This window comes from Balearica regulorum, chromosome 19, assembly GCF_011004875.1.
Source record: "Balearica regulorum gibbericeps isolate bBalReg1 chromosome 19, bBalReg1.pri, whole genome shotgun sequence".
NCBI classification, from domain to species: Eukaryota; Metazoa; Chordata; class Aves; order Gruiformes; family Gruidae; genus Balearica; species Balearica regulorum.
In genome coordinates, this window is record NC_046202.1 from 3524308 (window position 1) to 3551982 (window position 27675).

General features: G+C 35.2%; 1 protein-coding gene across 3 annotated transcripts in view; it reads right to left on the reverse strand.

The window, feature by feature from the left end:
- BRIP1 (BRCA1 interacting DNA helicase 1) overlaps positions 1 to 27675 on the reverse strand; it is a 62695-nt gene that overhangs the window by 30469 nt on the left and 4551 nt on the right. For 2 of the 3 annotated variants that reach the window (XM_075771141.1, XM_075771140.1), the window contains exons 6-14: positions 27502 to 27639; positions 20858 to 21151; positions 20139 to 20360; positions 19430 to 19629; positions 15842 to 15974; positions 15178 to 15329; positions 14345 to 14516; positions 14090 to 14227; positions 13524 to 13685 (exon numbers count right to left, since the gene is read on the reverse strand). In XM_075771141.1, coding sequence (XP_075627256.1) covers positions 13524 to 13685; positions 14090 to 14227; positions 14345 to 14516; positions 15178 to 15329; positions 15842 to 15974; positions 19430 to 19629; positions 20139 to 20360; positions 20858 to 21151; positions 27502 to 27639 — 1611 coding nt within the window. The remainder of the gene's footprint in view (positions 1 to 13523; positions 13686 to 14089; positions 14228 to 14344; positions 14517 to 15177; positions 15330 to 15841; positions 15975 to 19429; positions 19630 to 20138; positions 20361 to 20857; positions 21152 to 27501; positions 27640 to 27675) is intronic. The other variant, XM_075771142.1, reaches the window with a different exon arrangement.

Sequence of the window (27675 nt, forward strand, 5' to 3'; positions counted from 1 at the left end):
ATAATAACATGGTTAATATGTTGCTTCTACAGTTAAAGAAGCTTTTTTATATAAAATCTTTTCCCAAAAACCCCAACATGTTCTACCACAAAATCTGGATAGCCTTTGAAGTATTCAGTCGTTGAGCTCCATTGCAGCTGTTTCTAAACAACCTGGTTCAAAACAGGGTTTCTTTTGTGGTTTTAAAATTAACCAAGACAACAGCTTTCTGTGTTACAAGAACTGCTTGTACATTCACCCTAGGCTATGATTACACTTTCACATTCCAGTGAGAGAGCAAAGAAAGCTCTCCAGAAAAATTTATTTTTAAAAGGATTGTTTAGATCCTGGTCCGGAATCAAAGACAAAATTGTTAACTGTTCATGAATGAAGTCAGCATCCTACACTGCTGTCCTCCTCTTCACCAGTCAAAACCCGAGCTCAGTCATCTTTGACCTCTTTTTTTCCAGAGTAAAGAGGAAAAAAACCAGACAAGGTTGTCTTAGTGGCACATCAGCAGTGAAGCACAGTATCATCTGGGAAAACGGATTCAAGCAGATGTGCAGTGAAGTCCTGGGCACGAGGCCGACCAAGTCCATGAACGCTCACACAGTAAATGGGGGCAGGCAGATACCTATCATGGGGAACTAACTCCAAGACTGGGAGAGTAACAGGTTTCAGCTTTTAGTCTTCTATTAACACTAACAGTGAAAATATTTTTAAATCTATAGAAGGCATTTTATACCTGTAGCTATCATATTATTTCATGAAAGATTAAACTTATCTTTATTTTCTCAGAAAGGTTAGCAATTTTTCCCTTGTTATACAGCAAATCAGTGCATCTAAAAGAATTAAGAGAATTTCTCAGCAACAACCATGTATCATACGCACCACGTTGAGCTCTGAATATGTGATTACATAAAGATAAATTATGGCAACAGGGAACGATATCAGCTCTGATTCTTAGAAATATCTAAAACCTCTTATCTGGGAAGCAGGACCACTAAACAGAAAAATCAGTACAATTCCAGACTTCAGTCAGAATGAAGCAAATGTTAAAACACAGAAATGCAAAGTGATAAAACTTTCCATAATCATGACGATGCAAATGATGACTTTCGCCAGTGTCACCAGTATTAGAAACACACATTTCAGTAAGCAGCAATTAAGGAGGAAGCAATAAGCAACTAATCTCACACAGCAAGAAGCTATTCAATGACTTTACTGAACGAAAATTTTACAGCAATCTGCCAAAGTTAACTAAGTATATAACATTTCTATAGCAAACAAGAGATAAGATAGGGTTCCATAGATAAAAAGGCATAAATAATAAGAATGAATTATAAACTATTATCTATCCCACAAAAAGAATCTGATGTTGGGGAGGAACACCTGAAAGCAGGATCCCTAAATACAAACTTTACCATAAGTCCACTGACCTCATTGGAACTGTGCTGTTACGTTAAGTAAGGAGCTGGTTTTCTGTTTTGGGGTGTTGTTCGGATTATTTCTCTTTTAAATTAAGTATCCTTCCTTCTCAAGTGACAAAGAATCATCTGACCTTATGTAATTTGGACCATCTTTTTTCTCCAACAGCAAATGCTTGATATACCTTCACCACACATACTACACAATAGAAAAAAGTAAAATAAAACAAGCTAGTGTAAATATTACTTCAAAGCAAAGAACTGTATTGTCTCCCCCTCCTTCCCTTCTCCTCCACAAAAAAATGTAGGAAGAGAGAATAAAAGACTTTACAGAATATCCGATTCTTAGGAAAATAATTTCTCACCTCATGATCAAAAATAGAAAGAAAAAGCTGAAAACAAAGTTTGAAATGTAACACACTGCAATTTGGCTTCCAACATGCCAAGTGGCATATGTGCAGCCAAAACCAGAAGTTTTATGTTTTGTGCAAGGTACTTGTTTTAAAACATTTTTGCAAAAATAATCCACTAATAAGCTGTGAACTGAATCAAAATGCAATGAATACTCTTTAGAATACACCACCTCACCAATTAAATTTTATCACCAAGAAGCTTGCTTACCTAATTAGCAACTAAGTCTAAGGCATGATTTTCTAAGACATGATTTGATAGGCTTCACGACTTTCCAATAAGTAGAATTTTCCTGAATTTAAAATAGCCCAAGTATCCCTTTCAATGCAGTTAATATTCAAATTCTTGTATATGTATATACTGATACAGAACATGCCACCTAAATATATGCTTTCAAACATATATTTAGTGACAAGCATATATTATAGTGATTTTCACACATGAAGTCACATCTCTACCACATCAGGCAGCGAACCTCTCAGAAATGCAAGAGAGACATGGCACTCTGCAGGTTGCAATGGTTCGGACCAGCAGTAATGTCAAAGTAACCTCTGCAAAATACACCTTCTTAAAAATAACACTGCTTATGTATATTGTTCTCTATTAATAACTACTGTTTTCCATCCTGCTCTCTCTCCCCTTCATTAAAAGCTCTTGAGGAAAAAGACACGTTGACTGTAATTGTTATTTACTATTTGGACTCTATCATTCACAGAGTGCAAACTTCTTGACTGTGAAAACTCATTTTCAATCCAGTTACTGCTCAAATGGTAGGAAAAACATGCAGGCAGAAAGTGTTAATTACAACGGAAATTGGAGCATGTGTTAACTAGATACAACAATTCAGCTTGCAGCACTTTGACAAGTCAGAGCTCAGAAGTGAGAAACAATAATAGATTTTTAGTTTATTTTCCTGATGCTGTATGCTCAGGGTATTTAAACTAACAGCGTAATAAAATATTAAACTGCACAGCTCTCAGGGTGTGAAATTCACAAGCAAAACACTCATCTACCAGTATAGCATATAATTTTTTTAGACATAATATCCAATAATCTGCCACAGACTGTCGCTACAGATTCTATTTTATAGGACACGCAGATGCTATCAGAAAGTGTATGTGCTCTACACAAAAAGCAAGTGCCACAGGGCACTTGAATAATTGCACATCCCTTGCTGGTCACTGTAGCAGTTCAGTAAGCCACAGAAAGTGTATTGGTTCATTCTTTGCAGCCAGTAATTCAAAAAGATAAGGTGGGACCCAAATCACACCTAGAAATTTCCCCTGAGCCAACAGCACTGAACCGCTACAACACTCAATCACAATGGCCGTTGTGTACTGGAGGAGCGGCCGTGTGTAAAACGTCTGATTGCAGTAAGTAGTACATACGAACAAACAGCTCCTCCGTTGCCACAGTTTCTGTGGGTTTCCACACAATGAGAAGTCAGAATAGTTCATTCCTTTCGTATCACTTCTCCCCAATTTCCATTCACCCAGAATATTCACTTGAGTGGCTTTCCAGTTTATTTGGTTAATATGCGGTAAAGGCAGACTCAGTTAACAATGCTGCAATTTCATACTAACAACTTTATAACATAAACCATATTTCAGAAAAAGATCAGAATTTCCAAATGAGTATCTTTATAGATTCTCATATTAAGGTCAATCACTGAAAAACATGTTTTAAAAAAGCACAGTAACGTTTCATCGCTGAGACTGAGCTCTAGCAGTAACAGGGATGATCATGCTCCCTTCCTTGAGTGTGCAATATCATCTCTTCCCTTGAGCTCTCTCTGACACTTCTCCGACCTCCTGAGGAGCTAATGTAGTTCACAAGGCCAGCAGAAAACTAACATGAAGAAAAAAAAAAGATAAGAACTTTTCCTTTGTTCTGGAGATCTGAATCAGTTGACACAAAATTCAGAGTAGCACAAGAACAATCACAAGGAAAGGGGGAAGAACCTTGCTGTTCAGCAGCAAGCTGCTGGATCATCTCCTCTAACTTCTCTAAGCATATCTAATGTTTGGATTGTCTCTAGTTTCCCAGAAACCAGGAAAGTTACTCCATAACCAGTAATCTAGGATCCTGTCAAACTATTTAAGAAAGAAAACAAAGGTGGTACAACTATTCAGATTGTCAGTTATCATCCTCCAAAGATAAAATTTTTTCTTTGATGTAGCCCAACGCTCTTCTTGTCTGCTTTGAGAGTAACACATGTGGATGGTCAAAACTAAAATTAGCCATCAGTAACCAGGCAGTGGGGGAAAAAACCACCCCAAAACCCAAACAACTCAAAAGGTTAAAAAGTTCTAAGTGAAAACATTTTAATAAATCATCATAATAAAACACATCAGCTATAAAAGTTTAGGAGAACTTCAGGTATTCCTTTGGAGCATAATTCGGCACTATTCTCCTCATTTCAAAGAGGAACGTTTGCTGCAGCCTCTATAATTACCAAAGAAATGATCTTGCCAGGGTGTGAACTGCCAGCTCCATCTTCAAATTTACTTTGGCAGAGTAACTTGATTGAACTGATGACATGAAAGAAGGAGGCTTGCCAACTGAATCTGAGGATAAAGATTATATACCTGGTTATAGAAAAACTCTTATTGTAGTTCTTTTTGTACTAACTTCGGTATTCCTTCTGCTAGTGTTGTTCTCTATCTGAGCCAATAGCACTACAAAAGCCTTCAGTACCCAAGGCAGAGAAAAGATTGTTGTGATGGAATGGCTGATACCTTCCATCACACAAAGCAATTTCTACAGACATGTCTTCGTAAGTCAATGGGAAAAACAGAAACTGTAGACTTCAGAAATCACATTAAGATTTACAGGAGCTCTCAGAAGACACCTCAGATAATGCAGCAAGCCTGAAAATTGTTCTTTTGGATGAATGTGAGGGCCCCAATAGCTAGACAGTTTATATTACAGACATTTAAATGTTTAAGTGATAGAAACATAGAGAATAAAACTGAAAGTAGATATCGTATATGATTAATGGGAACAAAAAATCCCTATAAAACATGAAGAAGTTGAGATAAAGATCAGAAAGAAAACTACCTGTCAGACTAAGAGTGAAAAACAAGCAATGAAGAAACAATAATGGACAAGTAAAACAAAATTTCATCTATGTTTATTAGGTACAAATGTTGAAATGCATAGTTTTTGAGTCATTAGAACTCAGCTTTTTTAGATCACATTTTCCCCAAGTTATGCTCCATCAGACAGAAATCACTGTACTAAGATTTTCATCAGAGTAAGGCAAAAGACACAGCTTCAGAATCTGGCAATAAGCCTTTCTTTTGAAAAAAAAAAACAACCAAAAAAACCAAAAAAACAAAAAAAACCCCTAAAGGGTCATTTCAGTGTCAGGAGCCCTACCTCAGCCCTCTGCAGCCACTGAAAAAACTCCGGTGACTTCCAGGGGGCATTGCGTAGAGTCATTAGTGCCAGGAGAGAGACACAGAGTGCTTCTCACATGTTGTTTAATTACTCTTCCATCATTTTGCTCTACTGTTATTGTTAGGTACTTGCACATAATTTGAGATAGCAAGGATGACAGAATTCTATTCCCTAAAGTCTTTTCTTGTTTTTAGGGTTTCTTACATACTGTAATAGCACAGTTGCAGCTGTTTGGCTCAAACAAATAAGGCTTCTGGAGTAAGAGAATGCCTTTCCCTTGAGAGCAGAAAGCAAATGCTGTGCAGAAAGTGAGTATCATTATTAATTTACAATTATTTCGTAACTTACCCTGATATGCCAGACTGTTTAAAGACCTCCTTTCTTTTCATCCCAATGAATGTGATGTTGGATATTAGCTACAGTTAAAACATCTAAAACTAGATGACACATTGAAACGTTCTGTTTCCTGTATCATTTTAAAGCTGTAACAGTGTAAATTACATTCTCTAACATTAAAATTCTGCAGAAAGTTAATGTTTATGTAACTTCAAAGAACAAATTTCTGTCATAAGGCATACTTGGTGTGAACAGATCCCTACATCCTGCAAATATTTACACACATGAGTAAATCTCTTCCTCTAAGTACTCCTACAGCTGTCAACAGGAATATCAAGGAGAATATCACTATCGATAAAGCATTAATCCCTGCATGTTATATCTAAATATATCTAATAGAAAAAATTAAACAATATTATGGAATCTACCCAATGTTACCAGATAATTCCTCACATAAGTACTCTGCAATCAGTGTTACTGCACCACGGAGCAACCATCTGTGGTGCAAATAACTATTTTCCTATTTAATTTCAAATTCACCTTTTAACTGCACAAACCTAATGGTTCCATTTTTTCTTCCATACACATTACAAGCAAAAAGACACTGTGGAATGTTTATCTCTTATCTGGATATTGTCATTTTACTGTCTCAAACTTCTTAAAACAAGCTTTTCGCTAGGGAGGAAATCAGTCAGCATCAGACCTAGTGGGGAAACCCTGCACTTGCTCAATGTCTATGGCTCTTACATAGTTCCAGATGTTCAGAACATTAATAATGCACTAACTCAAAACCTCTTTTTGAAACTTTAGAATGTGCAAATTGCATTAAAACCTCTTTGCCCTCATTAATGGTATTGTTACAATCCCAGTACTCTGGAAAATGTTTTTTGGCATTTGTTTAACTTTGTGATATTGCCATTTACTCATTTTAACAGCCAGTGCTCAAATCTTAATGCTTTTAATAGGCCTGGCTAAACAGACTACCATCTTTTGTAAATTTATTGAAGTAATTTATTAAATAAGTAAAAGTTGTCTGAAGACAGCGTTGGTTTTGTTTTTTTATTGATGGCAGAAAAAAAATGGGTTTATTTACAAAACTGTGTTTCAAGAAAGTTTTGGAAATGAAAATATTCTGTTCTTTTTTCAGTGTTATGATGAATTCATTTTTTGCCTCTCTGATATAAACTTCTTGAAAAAAAAATAATTTCTACCAACCTCACACAAATCTCAGTAAGAAAAGGGGTCTGTCAAACTAAGAAGAGCCAGACATTCAGAATTAATACTGAAACTGTATCCGCCCTTCAGCCTGTCATATATAGGGGTGGCACATTTATGTCCAGGCCAGGAGACATATATTCAAGGGCTTGGGTTCATAACCAACGCAGACACACTGCTGTGCGATGGCAGAAGAGTGCAATAGTCAGAGGTTAAACTGAGGTCCCTCCTCTTTATTCCAAATAACTACCTAGGCTGAACCTGAAGATTCTCCGTCCATTTGAAAACGGCACAAGTTAGACCTATTGCCATACTCTACGCTACCCACAGCGTTAGTTAATAGTGCGAAGCCCTGCTTGCCTAAAGTTGTGTAATACTGCCAAGCATGGTTTGTCAGCAGAATGGTAAACAGCACTTGTCTGCAACTTTGCTACAGCTTTGGTTGATACCTCAAACATGGAAAGGGAGCCAAGACAACAAACAGAGGTGTTCCACTCCAAGAAGATTTGCTGTCACCCAATCCTGTCTGTTCTCACTGAAGAAAACAGTCAGCCAAGACAACGGAAAAAAGGGATGAGATTGACAGAACTTAATTAAATTAGCAACTCTTAAAATTATGAGATGTCTAGAAACTCAAATGTGAAATCTAGCATTTATTTTTTGCAAGTTACAAAATTTATTATATACTTATCATTATAACTTTACCCCAAAATTCTGAAGGGAAACAGCAAATGCAATGCAGCATTAATTGGTCTGTACCTACACATGAATAGTTCTGCCTTCCTACCATAGTATATGGCAATGCCAATTTATGATGAAGGGTATTTGTTCATTAGCAGTAGGATTGAGACTGCCAGATGTATTCAAGATTGGATATTGAATAGTTTGTACACAAAACTCATGACATACTTGCATGGAAGAGTAACCACTAACTGTTGTTAGAGTTGACTGTATTACAAATATTTACCTTTATAGTTAAACCTCAAGTTCAATAGCATCTGTGAGAAAGTGACCTAAAAATTATTTACTCATGGTTTTGGTTGTTTTTAAGTTATACCCTTAGTTACAAAAGGGCTGCTTCAATAATGGAGCAGTGCTTTCAGGGAGCCTTGTAATTCCTGTTTCCTCTTTTCTTTTATCTGTTCTGTTCTTCTTTTCCTCAATTCCAGCTCCCCGCAAAGGGCTGGTGAACAGGAACAAAAGTCAAACCCACCCCTTAATATAGGATGCGTGAGAACCTTCTTTAGGATATACCAACTAAGCTTACTAGAAATAATTCAAGTGTGGAAAAAAAGGTCATTCACAAGAAAAGCGCTCTAGGAAACAAATGCCTTAGACCACTTCGTTCCAACACAGTGTTTGTTAAAGTTACTCATCAACAACCCTTGGAATCACTGCAGTACACAGCAAAAGCTCTAGACAGTCCAACAATTTTCCAGTAAATATTGTTTAGTTGTAAGAAAATCTTGCTACTTTTTCATTATTCCGCACTAAATTCTGCTAAAAACATTAATTTGCTGGATTTTACAGATAGAAATGGAAAACAAAATGAATGCAGAACTTTTAAATCTTTCTTATGTTTTATTAACACTGATTCTTTTTCTATTAGCTTTACTACTATTGTAATTATCTACCTATTAGAAGTAAAAATTCATATAGCACCATAGCTGTAAGCTTCAAACAATTGTCACCTGCATGTTAAAACAGTAACACAACTGGTATGAAAAAAGCATCTATTTTACAGACATTTGGACCCAAATATTTCAGAGAGTATAACAAATATTTTTTTAAACATAGGTTTAGATCATTCAGCCACTTCTAAGAGGTTCACAAGACAGATGACAAAGCAGTTACTATTTCTATCTTTGTAGGCTAGTATTTCTTGAAACTTTCTTTGTTTTTCTAAGATATTTCCCTCTACAAAATTATTTGATACAGTATAATGCAAAATACACGGCAACTACCAAGTAAAACTATTTAACCTCAAGAGGTAAAGCTTTGTAATCTGAGTCAATAGAGATCTTAAAGGTGTAGGAGAAAAAGAAAATAGTAGTAAACAAACCTTGGATTCTCAAGTGAAGAATACTTATCAGTTCATAAGTTTTACTGATGAAAACAGGCAAAGACTTTTGAGACACTATCTTATTTTAAAAATTCTACTTCCTAGTTGCTAACAACAATTAGCAGATACAAATTAACCAACAATTCCTCACTGAAAAACAAAAAAACAAAACACCAACACTAACATTATCGTCCAAAGCTTATTTTGTAAAAAAGCTACTAAAGAAAGGTCAGTTAATTCATCATGATGGATTATCACTAAAATTTATAAGCATTAGCATTTTTCTCCTTGCTGGATACCTTGACTTTGATATGACACATATTGAATGAATCATCTAAGATGCAGGCACCAGGCAAGATATATCTTAATGCAGACAGGTCGGCGACATGAACCCTAATGGTCCTTATCTTAATCTTGTTTAAAAGCATCTTAGATTTCTGAGTAATCTTTTCACCTTCTGATATTCTCTTTTATAGAGTGCTTTTGCTGGAGTTGCTACTGATTTTCACATAAATGCATTTTTGTTGCATAGTATCACCAGTTTTAGTAGCCCTAAAAATTATCTAGATTTTCAATTTATTAAATGTTAAGATTAAGCTTTTTTTTAAAAAAGTCAATGTGTCAGAACTCCGATAATGACAACAGAAATTTGTATGTTATTGTAGATTATTCCATTTCTGAAACATGGCATCACAGCTGTTCATAACATAAACAGACACCTATCGAATGTGGAGATGTATATCTGATGCATTGTTTTCTTTTCATGCATTATTTTCCTCCATTGCATTAACAACTTCGGATACTTGCCATACATATATTTTGAAGAGACTCTTCAATGAAAATATGTTTATTCAAATACCTGATTAAGATAAAGGCGAATTTCTCTGCTATTGCTTTTTTCATATTCACATCTAGTAATTGTAAGTGACCCAGAGATAACCAGATGGAAGACTTTTCGCACAAAACTACACTAAGCTCTTTCTGCTACAGCTGCTTTGATTAAAAAAATCCAAACCAAAAACAGAGGATGGAGGGGCACAGAGGAAGATAACAGGTGAATTATTTTTAATTCAGATTTTTTCACAGTAACAGCAGTTCATACATTAGGTAAAAAGATTTTTGGAAAATACCTTGTCAGCCTGACAAATTATTTTCTTAAACTGATGATTAGGAAAGAATGCAAGTTTACAGTGTTGTGGACTTTAAATTCTTTACAAAACAGCTGAATAACATTCTACAGATTATAAATATCTTGTAAGGGACACTCCAGAACAAAACATAGACAAGTGACTACTGCCTCTTCCTGGCAGTGGACAGCTTCTTCAAAGAAATCTAGAATCTCCCAGGAAATAATCTACCTGAAGAAACACTGATAGAGAAAAATGCAAGCCATTAACGGATGCTTTTTGCACACATTAGCACTGGAAGGAGTATTTCACTAAAATGCTAGCTCCTGCAGCAATGTACTCTGCTGACATTTATAACGTTCACCTCAGATGTTCTATAAGCAGCATCCAGTTTTCTCATTTTATGATTAGGTTAATGTGGTGACATTTAGAAATTTTACTTGCCCTCTATTTATTTGCACATTGGAAACTTTCTAGTAGGTTGATATCTCTTCTAGGTGAGTATGAGATATTTTTTCTCTCTATTATACACTTCAGAAATCTGAAATAAATTATTAGATTTCTGCCAGAGTTTGTTTCTTCAGCTCTAACTTGAATACAGGGGTCATCACTTTCACCAAGTACTGGTAGAGTACTTCTCTAATGTATACAAAGCAACCTGAAATTCCAGAGAAAATATAGAGAAATAAATATTATGCATAAACCTCCTTAAATTCCAGACTGGGAAGTTCAAATGGTAATATTCATTCTATTTCTATCGTAAACTTATTTTATTTGCAATATCGTGTAATGAAGTTCTGAATAACAGGACAAGCAGTAAGGGAACACTGTCGGGTGCTAGCTGCTCTGGGTCCCATCATCATCCGTCACAAACTGTGTCAAGGCAGGGTTCTCAACTTCTGCTTCCTGTGGCAGATGTTACACCTTCCATTCTTTCTACTCCCATAGACTGAGGCCAAAAAGTGTTCATTTACCATTCTCACAATAAAAAAGAACAGGTACCTATATTCTATTAAGGTGAACTAAAGTCTCTGAAATTCAAAGTGAACTAAATGAAGGTGCACTAAGATGCAATTTCTGTCTCTAGCACTCTCCTTATATACAAACAAGGAAAGTAACACACAATTTATTACCTGAATTAAGTGAATAATGGGCTTTGCAGAAAAATAAAATTAACTTTATTTACAAAGCGAATAATTAGGGATAATTGTCAAAGAGGTTTTCAGGCAAAGAGGTAAAAAGGTGCAGCATGAATGCTGAAAGCGAGGTACTGAAACAGCCATCCAAAGAAGGAGGGCATCTGTCGGAGGTGCAGAGCAAAGGACATCATTGCTGAGCCATGGATTTTTAAAACTAAGAGAATGTTGCACTGAAAAATGCATCTCAAAGTGTAACCAAACTGAAATCCAATGTATATGCCTAAATTCAAGCTCCATCAAATTACCTGGATAGATCGTACTCAAAATTCAGAGCATTGTCCTCAGCCTTCCAGACATTTAAAAAGACTTTATTTTTCACTTATTCCAAAGCTGAAACTTCATAAAACATGTTGAACCCTCAAAAAAATCTGCCTAACTCATAATAGTTAATTTAATGAGGTACATGACCATGTATATTAATCAGATCTTGATAGCCTTGAACAATTTCTTCAAAAGCTGCAGTTTTTTTAAAGAGATGTAGCAATTTCCCCACTAAAATCTCTGAAAATCAGTTTTGAAATGCAAATGTGCAGGTAAGCAATATTCTGTATGATGATGAAAGAAAAATACCTTGTTTTCCCTGTGCTAATATGCCTATGCTTACATTATTCTGTGTTTTCAACATATTAATCTCAGACTTAAAGGCAACCCAATCCAGAGTAAAAGAAGTAGAATGAAAAAGGGCATCCATAGAAAAATATTGGCAATGTGATTTTAAAATATCATCCTTCAATTGTCTGCAATTTATATTTATCAATACTTTTGCTAGGATCATGGAAGTGTTCCCACAAAGGAAAAAAAAAAAAAACAAAACAAACCACTCAACGTGTTTAGCTAGGTGACCTTTCAGTAAAACATAAGGGCAGGGAGAGGGGGAAGGGTACCAGAGCTGTCCAGCAATCTCTTTCCTTCTTTATTAAATGTCATTACAAAGTCTCTCTATACTTTCAATTCAGATTACTATTTTCATAAAAACTTTCATAAATATTTGTCAGGTCTGTATACATAAGATCAACTATCACATACTGCTCAACATTATACACTTTAGTAAAAGAATAATGATGATACTGAAAACTGAAATATGCTCTCATTTAAATTCTTAAATAAATTGAATGCAAAATTTATTTTCAGATCATTAACTTTGCATATAAGTGCATAGTTTTGTGACCTAGGTTAAATAAATTTATAGTCAGTAATCTGCTTTTTTCAGTGACTGTACATTACCTGGTCTAATGTGGTCACCTAATGGTTACTGTCAGTAATTGCACTGATGACTGCAATTCTTTATAGACACTCAGTGAAGAAAAAACCCTCGCTTTGCAGCCTCTTCAGTTAAATAACAAAATATGAAGGTTTTGTAAAAAAAAGAAAAAAATCGGTTTTATTTCATTTTAAAAAATATTCTCTGTTAAGGAACCTTAGAGATGAAGGAAACAGTCTGAAACCTTTAAATCCTTTATGCTGGGGTTTTTTGTTCGTTTGGTAGGATTTTTGGGGGTTTGTTTTTTGCGACTTTTTGGGTTGTTTGTTGAGAGGATTTTTTTAAATCATAAACGAGGATTTAAAATTAAAAAAGTCACACTCTTGCAAGCATTACAAGAGAAATGGGCATGAATTACAGAATTATACTGCAGGTTTATATTCCTGTTCCTCAGAGCTGACCATAAATAACAGTAAGAACTAATACAGAAGAAAGCAGAAGTACTGTGAGGTACAGATTAACCATAATTAGATATCTGTTGTCACTGAAATTAGATATTACATAGTTTGAAATGGAGAAATTTGATTCCTTTCAGCCAAAGCCAGTGAGCAATTCCCTGCTGACTCAAGAAAAATATACTAGAATCTCCAATGCAGTGAAATGGAACAAGAAACAAGGAAAGAAGAAATTAACTGGATGAATACTACATTCAAATAGCATACAAAGCACATGCAAAGACATTCTTGCTGTTGAGTTGTATACATAGTTTCCTTTCATGATGTGTGCTTACATGGAGGAGATTTTATTTTTTTAAAATAATTTCAAAACATTCAGGGAAACAATTTAAGAAAAAACTGCAGATCAGTCTGGCTTTTTTTTTTTTTTTTGTAAAACTAATCAAAACAATTGTGGTCATTAACTAAGATATAGACATCTGTTGAAAACAAACAAGAACATGTTTTCTCATGAAAACAAACTTGTATATGCCAGCCAAAAGGACATCCAAGAAGTTACAATATAATGCAATCACCATGTGTTATCACAACACATTTATTTGATAAACATTGTTATACGTCAGCGCATAAAGCAAAAGATTACATGATACTTTTTTGAGTAGAGTGTGTATGGTTTTTAGAGGAAGAATATGAGTTAAGATCTTCTTACCTTATAGGATGGCAAAAAGCACAAAATTCCTTGGCCAACTGTTTGACACACTGAAAGCAAAAGTGCTCCCACCTCATCTTGGAACTCAAAGGTCTCTGTATGCTGGAACGTGGCACACAACTTCCGACCATTAGGGCCTGCTCCAATGGTGCCAACCCAAACCTGGTGTATTTCACATTAAAAAAGTTAATTCTAAAATATGCGACAAAAACTGTACTAAATTACATGAAGTTAAATAATGAAATTTTAAGTGTGAAGGAAAATATTGCGATATTTCTAAACAAATTAATGCCAGTACTTAAGAACAGAAGAGAAAGTGCAATAACTGATATAAGATGGCTATTACCAAAATAGCATGACTTAACTTTTCCAGGTGTCTAAAAATTGCCCCTTTTTTCATTTGAAAATTTACTTTACAATTGCATTAATCCAGGCAATAGGCTGTTCTGTACATTTCTTTTTACTTACAGAATGGGTTTGTCATCATTTTTATTTGCAAGTTATTGTTTCTTTTACAATGGCCAGCATTACACCTCAGGGGAGGGAACAACGCTGTGAAAGTTTACCTGTGAGTTCCGAATAACGTGATTTGCCTCCAGCTGAATAGAAAACTTCACACCAAGCTCTGAAGAAAACGAATCCATTGGAGAGAGTGTACCAGATGTCAGAACAATTGTTCTAACATCACTTAAGTCTGAAAAAGCCTAGGTTGGAGAAAGAAAAAGAAGGCATTTAGACAATCAATACAATCACTTTAATATCTTACATGTGTTTGTTATCACTCAAATTACTTAAGGCCTTCTACTTCACACTCAGCTTACCACGGCAGGATTCAAGCACCAAAAATTAAGCATGTGGACTACAGTTTTCTGCCGCAAACTCCTTTTATGCTTGGGCCGTGTAAAGAAGGCACCTGTATCTGAACCATCAAGTTGGTTTTCATTCATCCAAGCATAAGTTTGTTGTAGAGCAACTCTGTAGTCATCTGCATACCTATACAGAGATATATAAATATCAATAAAACCTACAATTAAGTAATCAAATTGTAAGCATTAAGCTCATAAAAAGTAAAGACAGTGTTGCTACAATGCATTTACAATTTAAGTATAAAAATAATTTTATACAGTATATTGTTTAAAAATAAAAAAGCTGTGGACCATACAGCGTGTAAGAGCATTCGCTAGAAACAGACAACTCTGCTCAAGATATAAAATTTCAACAGTTGTCAGTTTCCCTTTCATAAAAAAAAAAAGAAACTTTGCAGTAATTGATATTTAAAAATAAGGTTTAAATCAGAAATTTTTAGTAACTGCTGGCATTAGTAGTCAAGATATCATCAAGACAGTCAAATGATAAGTGCTATGTAGTAAAACAAAATCCATGCATATTTAACTTGGCAACACATTAAGAAAATTTACACCTAACCTTCAAATAAATTTATTCAATATTAGAATTCATTAATGAGTGAAAAAAAATAATTTGGTAGTATTTAAATTCTTCCCACATAAATAGATTTTCCAAAGCTTTCTGAAATGTAAGTTTTGCTCAGAAGCCAGACACCGTTAACTGAGGTATTCACAAAGGAAAGAGGCAGTTTGGCAAAGCAGTTGTGTTAAACACTACCCCACAGCACAGACGATGTATTTGCACTGACCTGCTTTTATCTTTAAAAAGAAATAAAAGAACCATGAATAACCCTTTCAGCACAATCTGAGTGGCAGGGCTCACTACTGGTATCTCAATAAGTTCCTCTCTCCCAAGCACTGATATTTTTTCTTCTTTTTCCAGGACAGTAGCAAGATGTTTCTATAAGAGGCAAACAAATTCCACTTTAAAAGCATTCTAAGTATCTTCTCAACAACAAAGCTAATACAGAGACTACCAGCACACTGTTTTAAGAGTTCAACTAAGATACCTATGAAGTCAGACTGAAGATAGAATTGGAAAGGAAGAGTAACAACACTTTTAACATATTTGGCTTACACAGAAAGAAGAGAGAAGATTGCAAATAGTGTAAATACATTCAACAGCCAAAAAAAATACAGCTGGACAGAACAGACAAAACTATCTGTGACTCAACAGTTCAATTTAAATAATTGTACATGATCAGTTATATCCTTTAAAACATTGATTCACCACAACTTCCAGTAGCTCAAATGGATTACTCCTGGTTTTCATCAGGTATCATTTTCAGACAGCTTTTCAGTATTGCAGTAAATTAAAAGATCCATTAGCATTTAACTTATGTACATTTTAAGATGTTTAACATCATCAGTATTACGCACTCTGGTACTCATTTATATAGCATACAACATTACCTGTAAAATGGGAAAAGTAATACCAGTTATTCCCATGTTGTGCAAAATGGTGAGCATTTCTCTTCCACTCCAAACCTTACAGGAAGTTTCATACCCTCTTTCTACTAGTTGACTAGAGCTCTCCTGTAACCAGCTGTAAGAGAGAAATCAGAAATCATTACAGCATTAGTTTTAGAGATTTAGAGATACTTTGCAGGTACAAAACAAACCTCAAAAATTGCACCAGACTTCTATGATGATGATAAATATTTTACAACATCTAAGTAGAGAGATTCTGCTCTTCCTTATGACAGTTTTTCACTGTTGAACTAACTTCTGCAGAACCGCTCTTGATGCAGCTCATTGAAGTGAGAGAAAAATTTGTTCCTATACATTTATATTTTATCATCATATAATATCTTTACAAAAAGGAAAAAAGATTAAAATGTATCTTATGATATAACATGTCAGGCTCATTTAAGAAATATTTCTGCTGCACTTTTAAAGCCACTCATCATTACTCTAACTGATGCAAGTTGGCTTATCATCTCTGTCAATTGCAGGCCTTCCTATTAAGAACAAATCTTGAGGCATGAAATTAGTACTTTGAGTATTTATACACAGTAAGGGCAAGTGGGGCAATAGAAAGAGCATATTTTAACCTACAGATATTTGTAACTCTGCTACAATTGGAAAATTATAATGAAAATTATGTAACTGTACATACAATGCAAAATATGATAAGACTTTCTAAAATCATGATATAAAAATGCAGATTATCTCATTTGCCGCAAAGCTACAATTTTCTCTAACTGAACGTGTCCTTCATCATCCCTGCAGTATTGCAAGACCTTTGCTCCATCTAGAAAAGCGGGCAGGCTTCCTCCCTCTCAGGAAATGCCGAAGCTGTCTGTTTCATCAACCAGCAGGAGGCATCAGAAAGACAGCTGTCATTTCTACAACAGTTCAAAATATTTACCTGTAAAATCAGTTCATCATTATCAACTAAAGCAACAAGGCTCAGTGACTGCTTCAGTTCCAGATTTCCTGTCCTGTCACTGCAAATAATCTGATCAATGGAACAATTAAAAAAACCCTTTTCTGTTTGCCAGGTTAAATACAAACAAAACCCCATCAATACTACCATGACAATCCCTTCTTTGTCCATAATTTGCTTTATCTTATTAAGGAATGATGATCACTAACACAGGCAGAACTTCACCAGTGTAGTACTCTGCCTCATTTCCTCAAATGTAACATCAAGAAGACCTGGAACTAAAATTAGGACAAGGCCACTATGACAGAAATGAAACAGATTTACAACGGACAAAATATTGCAGGAAATGTAAAACTTCTGTTTCCCCGTTATAAACTTCAAACACCATCACATACTTTTGAAATGGTCATGCTATAAATGCAAATACAAATTTAACACAGCGACCTTCCCAATACTAAAATATCACAAAAAAAAAGCAAATCCTAGAATAAATTCCATCCAATTAAATCTAATGTTAAACCATTTACTTGAAATACCTGCTAATTTCTTTTTAAAGTAGTAAGCATATATTAGCTTGATTCCCAGAAAGATATCTATGGTTTTACAGTGAAAATTGGTGCATGCAATGTTTTCAGGAAAAGATTTAAACAAGTGTTACAAACATGCCCTCAATTCAAGAAAGTATATTTGCTCTTTCCCTCCCTAACAGAAAACCTGGTTGTGAATACAGCTTACTCCATTGAACAAACTAATTTGTCCTGGTAAATCTGCATCTCATCGGAAAAGCTTGCCAGTATACCTCTACTGGTCTATCTTCAAATTCCTCAGAAAGGTCATTTTAGCACCTCTGTGGCACTAAGCCCATGCTTAAGTGCTTTCTGGAAAGAGGGCCCAGGATCTTTATAACCGAAATAAGATTTTTCTAATTACCCATGCATTTGGCAAAGCCATGTCACAATGCAACAGCATTTTACCAATTACTGGTTATTTACACCCAGTCTTCTGCTTTCCAACAACTGCTTTTCATGCTGTTGGCAGATTTGCCAAGACAATCAACCTTAGTTTTTCTGATAAGGTTAAAAAGCTTGAGGCAATCAAATCTCCAGCCATGCTGTTCTCATCTTTTACTAAATTTTAACATTTGAAATAGCCAAGGTAGGAGAATTAGCTTCTGCAAAAAAAGAAAAACAAAAGTCACTTCTCTCTGTGACAGAGAAACATTAATTCTCAGAATAGAAAAAGGATAGGAAAAATGGTGAACTACTTGCTGTAGTGTTCTCCAAAGTCTATTTCACCAACCACTAATGCAACAAAATGACAATTTGACATGCACTGAATCAGAGTTCAGCTAACTTCAAAGCCACTTGTATCATTATTCACTTTCATTCTTCTGACTCTGTTGTTCAAGGTTTCATTAGCAGTACATTTCTGAACTCTTTCAGTCCCTGGATCCCTCAAAAGAAAGGTTCAAAAATTAAGGGCTACAGAGCTCAATTCCAAATTCTGTAGTGGTGACAGACTCTTCTGACATTGTTTCAACTTTCTCATGTTTCCACTCCACCCAAAAAGACTTTTGCCCGTGGCCCCTTGTTTCTTTCCCCCCTTCCTGAGCTTCTGCCCCCAGCCCATTTGCTTCTGTTCCATCCCCTCTCATGATTTTCAACTTCTGCTCAGCTCTTCCCCTTCCAATTCTGTGTCCATAGTTTCTGGGTTTTACCTTCTTACTACCTTTTCCTCTACGAGTACAGAAAAAAGCAGAGAAGAAGAGAACATTTTCCATGTTTTCAACTTCTTTCTGCCTTACTGATCAACTCTTGCTTTTAAAACCACTCAATCATCCATATTTCTCTATCCACTGAACTCCATGATCCTCGTGTTCCAACAAGGCAGGCAACTAGGAGGTTCAGCGCATCCTCGATTTCAACTTCAGTGCGAAAGCAAATAATTGAAACCACATTCTATTGACATAGACCAGGGAGAAAGAACGATTAGCAATTCTGCGTAGACAACTTTTGTCTGAGAATAATCAGAAATTCAAAGAGGGTAGTCCACGCTCTGTTCAAAGAGTTTGCTACCTGAATTCTCTAAAGACTTCAACAAGTCTCTTCTGAGAATTTGCATGTACCCCCTTATCTCATTACTCAAGTTTAAGTTGTTTCACAGAGAAAACAAAGGGCATGATTTATAAATTCACTTTCAACTCTGAAGAACCTATTCCAAATAGATTCCAATCTGATTCCAAAACCAGATTTCAACCTGTTCCAAACAATTCCTGTCCAAGGCTCTGAAAGCATTTTATAAATGTGAACTAATTAATATTTTGACAAAATAACGCTATTACTATTTGTCAGATAAGCAAACAGAAGCATGTGAAGGATAAAAATTATCTTAGGTAAAATTTTCATGCAGAAGTATGAAAGTAGGACAGTAAGCCCTATAAAGATCAGCACATCATTCAACAAAAATCAGGTGACTGCATAGAATTCAACAGAGGAATACTTCAAACTATCTGATGCAACGTAGTAACCAGTAAATTTCATCAGCAAAAAGAATCTAAACGTAATTTTTAAAAATACTAATTGATATAATGGAATTAGAAAGAGCTGCCTTACTTTGTCAAAGAGCAGCACACAGCCCGTAGGGGCTCATGATCCTTCTGCCTGATGTTGTTATTGACCATGAAATCTAGCTCTTCTCGAGCAGCTCTTAGTTGACTTTCTGTAACACCGTAGCTCACTGACTCCCGTGCACAGTCTTCAATATTATGGGCTTCATCTAAAATGACTACTTGGCCTTTTAGGTTAATTTCCATCTAAAAAAGAAAATTATTATCTAGTAAAACAGAGCGAAAGACATTAATGAGAAACAGCAACTAACAGAATCCTGTTTAAAAAGTGCATATTCTGCATCACAGTGTAAGCAACAGAAAGTTTTCAGCTTTTTGATCCAATTTCTGTAACCAAGAAAATAACCAGGAAAGGGAAAAACAAACAAAAAGCCTTATCTCAGGCTAGATGAATATAATCTGAACCGACTACACTCTCCATAAACCAAACAATTGTGAAGTTTGCAAGGGCTTCTTTTCCACTTATTGAAGAAAACATGTGACTGATCAGATGGAGTATGGGACCAGGGGAAGAATTACTTGGAATACAGAAATGCTCATGGGGCAGAGGGAGACAAAAAATTCTTTAACCCAGGAGTTTTTGTAGGTAGTATTTTGGATATGAATTGGATTTCAGTTGACCGCAGCCACTGAACATTATGTTTCTAACTTCCCTTTAACTTCAGTTATTGCAATCTTCTTACAAATATACTTACGCTCTCCCGTATCTGTGGGTCTAGGAGATAATTATAAGGACAAAATACAATATCTGCGCTGACCATGAGTTCCCTGGCTGCAAAATATGCACAGGCACGCAGCTTCTTTCCCAGGCTCACTAGGTCTTCAATGTCCCAAGCCTGATACATCCCATGTGCAGACTGTAGGGCATGGTGTTCACTGAGTTTATGAACACCATGATAGTAAAGACACGACTTGCCCTAAAAGCAAAAAAGCGCACGTAGTTAGTGGTTACAAAAAATAATGAAAAACAAGTAAGCTCAAATCCTTCAAGATGTTATGTGCATTTGACTTTATTGTCTGGAAGCATTTCTAACAGCTACTTTTTATGTTGGACAATAATGAAAGACAATAATGAAAACCACATCATGTCAGGAACATGGATTTGCCTGTTTTCTTCCTAAGATGCACATCGATAAAGGACACTTCATCTATAAAACCAAAGATAATTTAAGTCTTACTAAGAACATTAACCTAGCAGTCATAAATATTATTCCCATCATCATGTATTTTTTCAGTATTGATACTGCATATCAACATTTTCTAACAAGTAATATTTATTTTAAATCAAATTACCAGAGGCATTTAACCAACATAGTATAAAGAAGTCAAAAATGTTACTCATTCCAAATGTTCAACTACCTTTCATTTTAATATGTTTAAATGAATGCTCATTTTCTGAAACAAAATTACTCACATGTTTTCCTTCCAGCAATTCTACACACATTTCATTCCTGTTACTACCACTACTAGATACCACCGGATGAATACAGGTATAATCCCGGCTAGAAAGAATTGTCATAGGGACACTGGAATGCGTTGTTCTCTTCAACTCTCTAGTAATCTGGGATATTTGCTTATGTGTTCGTGTTCCAAAAAATATTTTGGGAATGAAAGACCGATCTCCATTTTCTTTCTTCTTTCTGTTACTAGTATCTTTATCAGTTTCTTTTCCAGAAGAACAGGAACATTCAGTGCAAGGACCAGAAGACTGCAACCCAAAACAAAAAAAAGATTAACAAAATCCCCCGGTAAGATGAACATGCTAAACCTGCTTATGGTCTATCTAGAAAATGCCCTCTACGACAGTTCGAGACAGCCTGTTAAATCACCAGGCTGGCCCATCAAACTGCAAAAAGTTTAAAAATGTTAAAGCATACACACCATGTCCTTATGCCTGAAAATCTTAAAAAAAACTTCTAGCAATCACTAGATACAACTTCATCATAACACAGTCATAGGAAAAAAAAAAAATCATTATTCCAGTGTAGTATTTATATATGTGAATAGAATAAACTTCTCACATTTAAGGTTCGGCATAAGGATGCTCCTATTACAGAACAAGAAGTGTCCAGCACCTTAAATGAAGAAACCTTGGGACCAGACACCCAAATTAAAATACTGAGTACATTTTTCCTTAAAGCAAGCAGAAGTCGTCTGGACAGTTTAAAGAAATCTGTTTGCAGATAAAACAGACTCCATCACATACTCTCCATTAGAAACATGTTTGCTATGCCATTATGACAAAGGCCATCTAATAACTGCAAGAATAAAAGACAAAATAGGGAATAATTCTAAATAGAACCTAACGCTGTAAAATATTTGTTAAAAGCCAATTTTTTTTCTCCTTGAGAAGCACCATCTTTCATAACATAAAATACTGGAACAACTGTCATGAAATTGTATAATTAGTGTGAAAAGACACAGGGAAAACAAAATAACTCATGAGTAACCATGTCCACACACACCTCCCATAAAAAATAATGAATTCTTTTAGTGTAAAAGAGTTTGTATTGGGTTTTCAGGTGACAGTGCAAGTAACAACATGTAGTTGCCTGCTCAAATACTCCTCCCTCCTCTTTTAATTGTAATCAGTAAGATTATCCATTATAAACAAATGCTAAGTCATGCCGTGTGTTACACCACAATTCTGGGGATCAAGCTGTCTTTTAGCCTCCGCTCCGAGGAAAAGCAAGTTCGTATTACCCTTAGTCCCACTCAGCCTTGTCCGCCATTAAATATTACAATACATGATAGAATGCATGTAAATGTAACCCTTCTGGAGCTGTCACTCACTGGGATAAAAGGTTCACTGATGTGCCAAATAAACAGGCCCTCAAAGCAGATAAAGTTACACCCATGCTGGAATTGTTACATTCCCCTCTCAGGTTGCCAGTAACTGCAGATTTCATTACGGTGTGCTGCCACATTAAATAGCCAGTTCCAAATATCCTGCCTTCTATATTGAATAATTACTTATTCACTGAAAGGATAAAAAGAAGAGTTATGAATGGGGCTTTTGTCAACAGTGAAGCAGGAAACAGCTGACATATGGTATATGTTACATATGTGGCAATGCTCAACTCTTTTTGTACTCACACAGAAAACTGCAATGTAAATTGTACCTTGATATTTCTATCATCTATATTTTGTTTTGCTCTTTGAAATAATGAAAAACACATTACTATGCTAACAATTAATATAACCGAAGCAGTTATTGTGTAGGGCCTTTAAGAACTCACTTATCTTTTAATTTTAATTCAAATCAGCTTGTGTTTTCAGAGGTAAAAAGAATACACAGAATTCCAAGATGATACCACACCACTAATACTTCATTGCTAATGCTAAGCCTCTCATTTAGTTTGCCAAATAAAAGTAATAGAAAAATATTAGGACCAATCGGGCAGCTATTTTGCAAAAGTTGTGAGAACAGGAAAATACAGTTCAAATAAATATATACATAAACATGAACAGAAGGCTCTTCTATGATGGGTTTAAAAAACCCCCTCTATATTTCTTTTTTATGAAAAGAATTAAGTGTTCTTATGTTTAACACTTATAAATTACAGTATTTTACAGGTGACCCTAAAAGTTCTTAAAAGGTTTGAAATTGGTATAATAGTGGCTGTAAGAAGCACTTTAGCCAGTATTCCAGTTTTAAAATGTTACATTTAACTTTAAAAAACAAACAAAAAATCTCCCTCGAACATTGAGAAAGTTGTAAACTCAGACTGATTTTATAGTAACTAGTAAGAGTACAAAACTGCCTGCAGTAGTCATAACATTTGACAGCCACAGACACCATTAGCCCAAAATGCAAATAAATAAATAAAACATTTTAGAAGGTCCTTTATAATAAAGAGAAACTTTAAGAAAATGGTTAAAACATAGTTTAAAAGTTGAGTTCTTGTTATTTGCGCATTATCCAAGTGTGTCAATTTGCACAGGAATTCTTTGTTATCATTTAGAAAACAGTTTGGTCATCTTTAAATGTTATTAAAACTCAACTATTTTAATTCTATATTTCTATAAAAACAATTTACTATCAATATCACATAGCAAAATCTAATGTGGTGTTCATCTCCCATTACTACAGCAAAAGGAAAGACAATACCCTCCAGCTGAACAGAACGATAACTCCAATATGGCAGTTTCCATAGCAGTGTTACCTCATGAAGTACAAAATTTTAGACTCATAACACAGAGATACTGGCTATACTGTAATAAAATTAGAAAATGTTTCCATTTATTTATGAAAGAATTGAGGGAGGGGGTGGAGTAGAAATAATTAATATTAGGACAACAGAAAACTATTTCATAATACTCTCTGGCTTCAGAACTAAAGCTGTTTTCAGCTGTTTGAATCTGAAATTGAGATTTTCATTTGGGAGAGGGGGGAAAAAAAAAAAAAAAAGATACTCTACTTTCTGCAGTATCTAATCATAAACATCCAGTAACAGATGCTGTTAGAGATCAGATACCAGACTATATGGACCTTAGGCTAATCCAGCTTGTTTTTACTTCTGTCAGGGGGTAGATAAAACAGCCTATCACATCAATATTTATATGGCAAAAACGTGGAAGTCCGATTAAAAAAGGAATAATCAAGTCCACCAACCTGTCCTACGTGTAAAATAAGAGCTAAACAAACACTGAGGCTATGATCTTTGAAACACAAAGAGATAAGAGGAGCTCTTCATATCTTCATCTACATTTCCCGGTTAGAAAGCCATCTAAATGATACAGCAGTGAATACCTCTTGTGTGAAATATCACACAAGCACAATCTAGTAAGATATCAGCAGTGACATTACCAGAGCTTTTCAACCATTCCTTTATAAGCTCTCAAAAAGCATGGTATTCTGCTGCTGCTGCAGCCTCTTGATTAAAGTACACAAAGCAGCTGTTTATCCTCTCACAGTAACCAGCAGGTGAACCCAGTTCAATATTTATCACAGGCTTTCACAGATCACTGCTAACCAAGCAAACGTTTTAATTAAGCTGGAACTTGCTTCAAAGAGCTCATTCAAAATGTCAATCAGCAGCAAAAGGATCAGATACAGTGTCAGGTGAGAGCGTGTAATACAAATCCACAACTTTCTTCATCCCATCGTGGTAAATTAGCCTATTCTGGAGTCCAGACCCTGATTGTAACAGGCTGCCAGTCTCCTGGAATGTGTAACAGAAGTCACTCAAACTCCATTGTGAAGGTTGTAAGCAATATGTTAAACTGCAATGGGCTAGCACATTAAGACAGATTCTTTTCACAGTTGTTTTTTGATACCCCAAGTGTTTGTTACACTACTCTCCATTTACTGTTTACTTTTTTTACCTGGTATAAATGGGGATTCCTTAACCCAGCTGCCCCAGTTTCTCAGACCGTATGCTTTGACAGAAGTAATCAAGAGAGTATTGTAAGGGTATAATTTCTCATCTAACCTCACACTAAAACTGCCCTCTCTTGCAAGAATTAACAGGAGAAGGACAGAAATGGATTACCAGGCCCTGGACTGAAAGCAGTTAAGAACAGGCAGCCACCTCAGGCAGAAGATCCTCACCCACTGGATCTACAGGTGTTCTGATGCAGCAATGCTCAGCAGTACCTTTCATGGTCTTACAGCAACCAACCCTTTTGGGCTCTAAAAAGGACTTGACAAGAAACTAAATTTGCTTTAAGCACAGGATTGTCTACAGTAAAACACAAGTTATACAAAGGCAAGGTCATCTCACTGATTAAAATATATTTTTATTGCATTCTTGTATTATCCTAAATAGTCCACTATTCTTGTATTATCCTAAATTATCCTACATAGTCCACTATAATAAACGTTGAACATAACCTCAGCTGACTATTTCATAAGCTACACTAGAAAAGCATTTTTATACCTAACAGCCTATGCCATGATGCTTTTCACATCTTAATGTAGCTAAGCCACAGAACCACTAATGATAAATAAGGCCTTACTTACTATTGTGTCTCAATAGCAGACAAGTTCTCAGTTGGCTAAAGTAAAAGTTCACCACAGGAAAATAATACCTTATTCTTTCATTCTTAAAAAGAGACTTTTTTTTTTTTTAAACAAAGAAATAAACACTCCTTTCATTCTTAAAAAGAAACTTTAATGAAATAAACACTTTTATTTCTTCTTAGGTTACTTCTTTCTAAAGAAGTAGTAAACAGTATAGTGTTTAAACTTTGAATAGTATACTGTACTATCTGCAAAATCAGACCCATGGATAGCACATTATAACACACACAAGTACAGCTCAACTACCGTTACAGAAAATGAAGAGTTTTCTTAGAAAAATCAGTCTATCATTCAATTTATTATTATTTAACAGTTAGTTATCTATACTAAAAGTCTTCAGTTTTCTTCACTACATGAAAATTCTAGAAGTTGTAAATCAAGTTTTTCAGATACCCAGACCAAAGTACCAAGGCAAATTTTACAATCAAGGAAGAAAGGTGTTTTTATTTGAAAATCAACAGCACACTCTACTGGCCTTTGTATTTCAAACTACCAATTGAAGTTCAGTGGCACAAAGCATTTCAAATCCTACTCAAAAATCTACAGAGCTTTCCAAAACTAATAAAAATTACTTCCCACCAAATGACCTAGAACACAGATTCATTTTCGTTGAGAAAAGATTTAGCTCCCAGTGTCTTAGAGTAATACCAAAGTTTTTGGCTTCTTTTGTGTTTACAAAATCAGAGTATACTGGAAAACAGCTCTTGAAGTTGAAACATGCTGATTAAAATAGAAGCTAATTTAGGGCATACAAAGAGTCAAAAGCTGTTGGGACAGGTGGAAAGAAAACTTAAATGCTTGTTGAAACCAAACATATTTCCAAACATGCATTAAAACCCCTGCACTTAGAAGTCAAGTTACCTACAGATGGGTATTACCATAAAACATAAAAAATATATTGGAAAGGGAGAATGTTGAAAGAAGAAAGTAGGTTTCTTGTACTGAAGAAAGAAGGTCACTCATTCCTTTCTTTTATTTGTCTCAAACATAAAATTTCATGATTTCATGGCGTGCTCCTATATTTTAGTATTGACAAGAACTATTCTGTCACAGCCTTTGACAAGCATTCATGGGAACTACATCACTAACGTCATTTGGCATCTGACATTCATCTCTCTACTGACTCAGATTTTTTTCTTCTTCTACTGGTTTTGCTTCAACAAACTTCTATGTAAAATCAGTAAGATTCAAACACCAAGAAATGCAGAATCTGCCTAGCAGAAAGCTGCAGAACAAACTGCATATTTGTATCTCAGCTTCTTATGTGATATTTCTGCTATGGAAAGTGGTAATTTAAAAAAACCAAACAAAACCACAAAAACTCAAAACATAGATCTATCACAGTAACACACAGCATTTTTCTTCTTAATCATGTGCAATATTTATTGCTCCTTTTTTGTTATAATATATTGTAGTGATCAGCTCCAACTTTCTCCATACTACTTTTTTAAGGTCTAAAAGGCACACGTTAACGTTAAATGCTGTCTTTCATTTCCTACATATGCCACAAGACAATAAATGCCAAGTTGAACAAAATCTACAAGCTCTGATGTCACTTAATTTCCATGGTCCTAGTTTCAAGTTTTTCCATAATGTCACAGATCTACTCCAAACTGGAATAGAACACACAGATTTTTATCTGCTGTACAGTTGCTGTCACATATTGAAAGTTTACAGGCTGAATTGCTGGGCCAGATTCTGTGCTCTTGGGGAGCCACAGTATAAAAGAGTTCAACCCACTGCTTAGAAGAGCAACTTTCACAGAAATAGTTTACACTTTGCAAGCACATTGGTTAGCACCATTAGGAGTACAAGCCACTGCAGCTCTTGCTATTGATAGCGATAATATATTACTTTAAAGCAACTCATATACTTGGGAATATTTACATTAGGCTGTAATGCAGCCAGAGGTAGTGTTTTCTGAAACTATATTAACAAGCGGTATTTCATGGATAATTTCCTTACAGTAAAATATTTTAAAATTGCTCTTGAACTAACAGTCCCGATGTAAAAGATATTAGTATATTACTTACTGTTTTGGGAGAAAAAGTAGTGGTTTTCACACTTTTTTCAGAGTGAACAATCAGCTCTCCATTTTTTTTCTGATGATAAACTTCTAAAGCATCAACTAGCTGTGCTCCTTTTGCAAAACAATGACGTTTTCTAACCTGCTAGGGAAAAAAGCACTGTGTTCAAATGCACTGGAC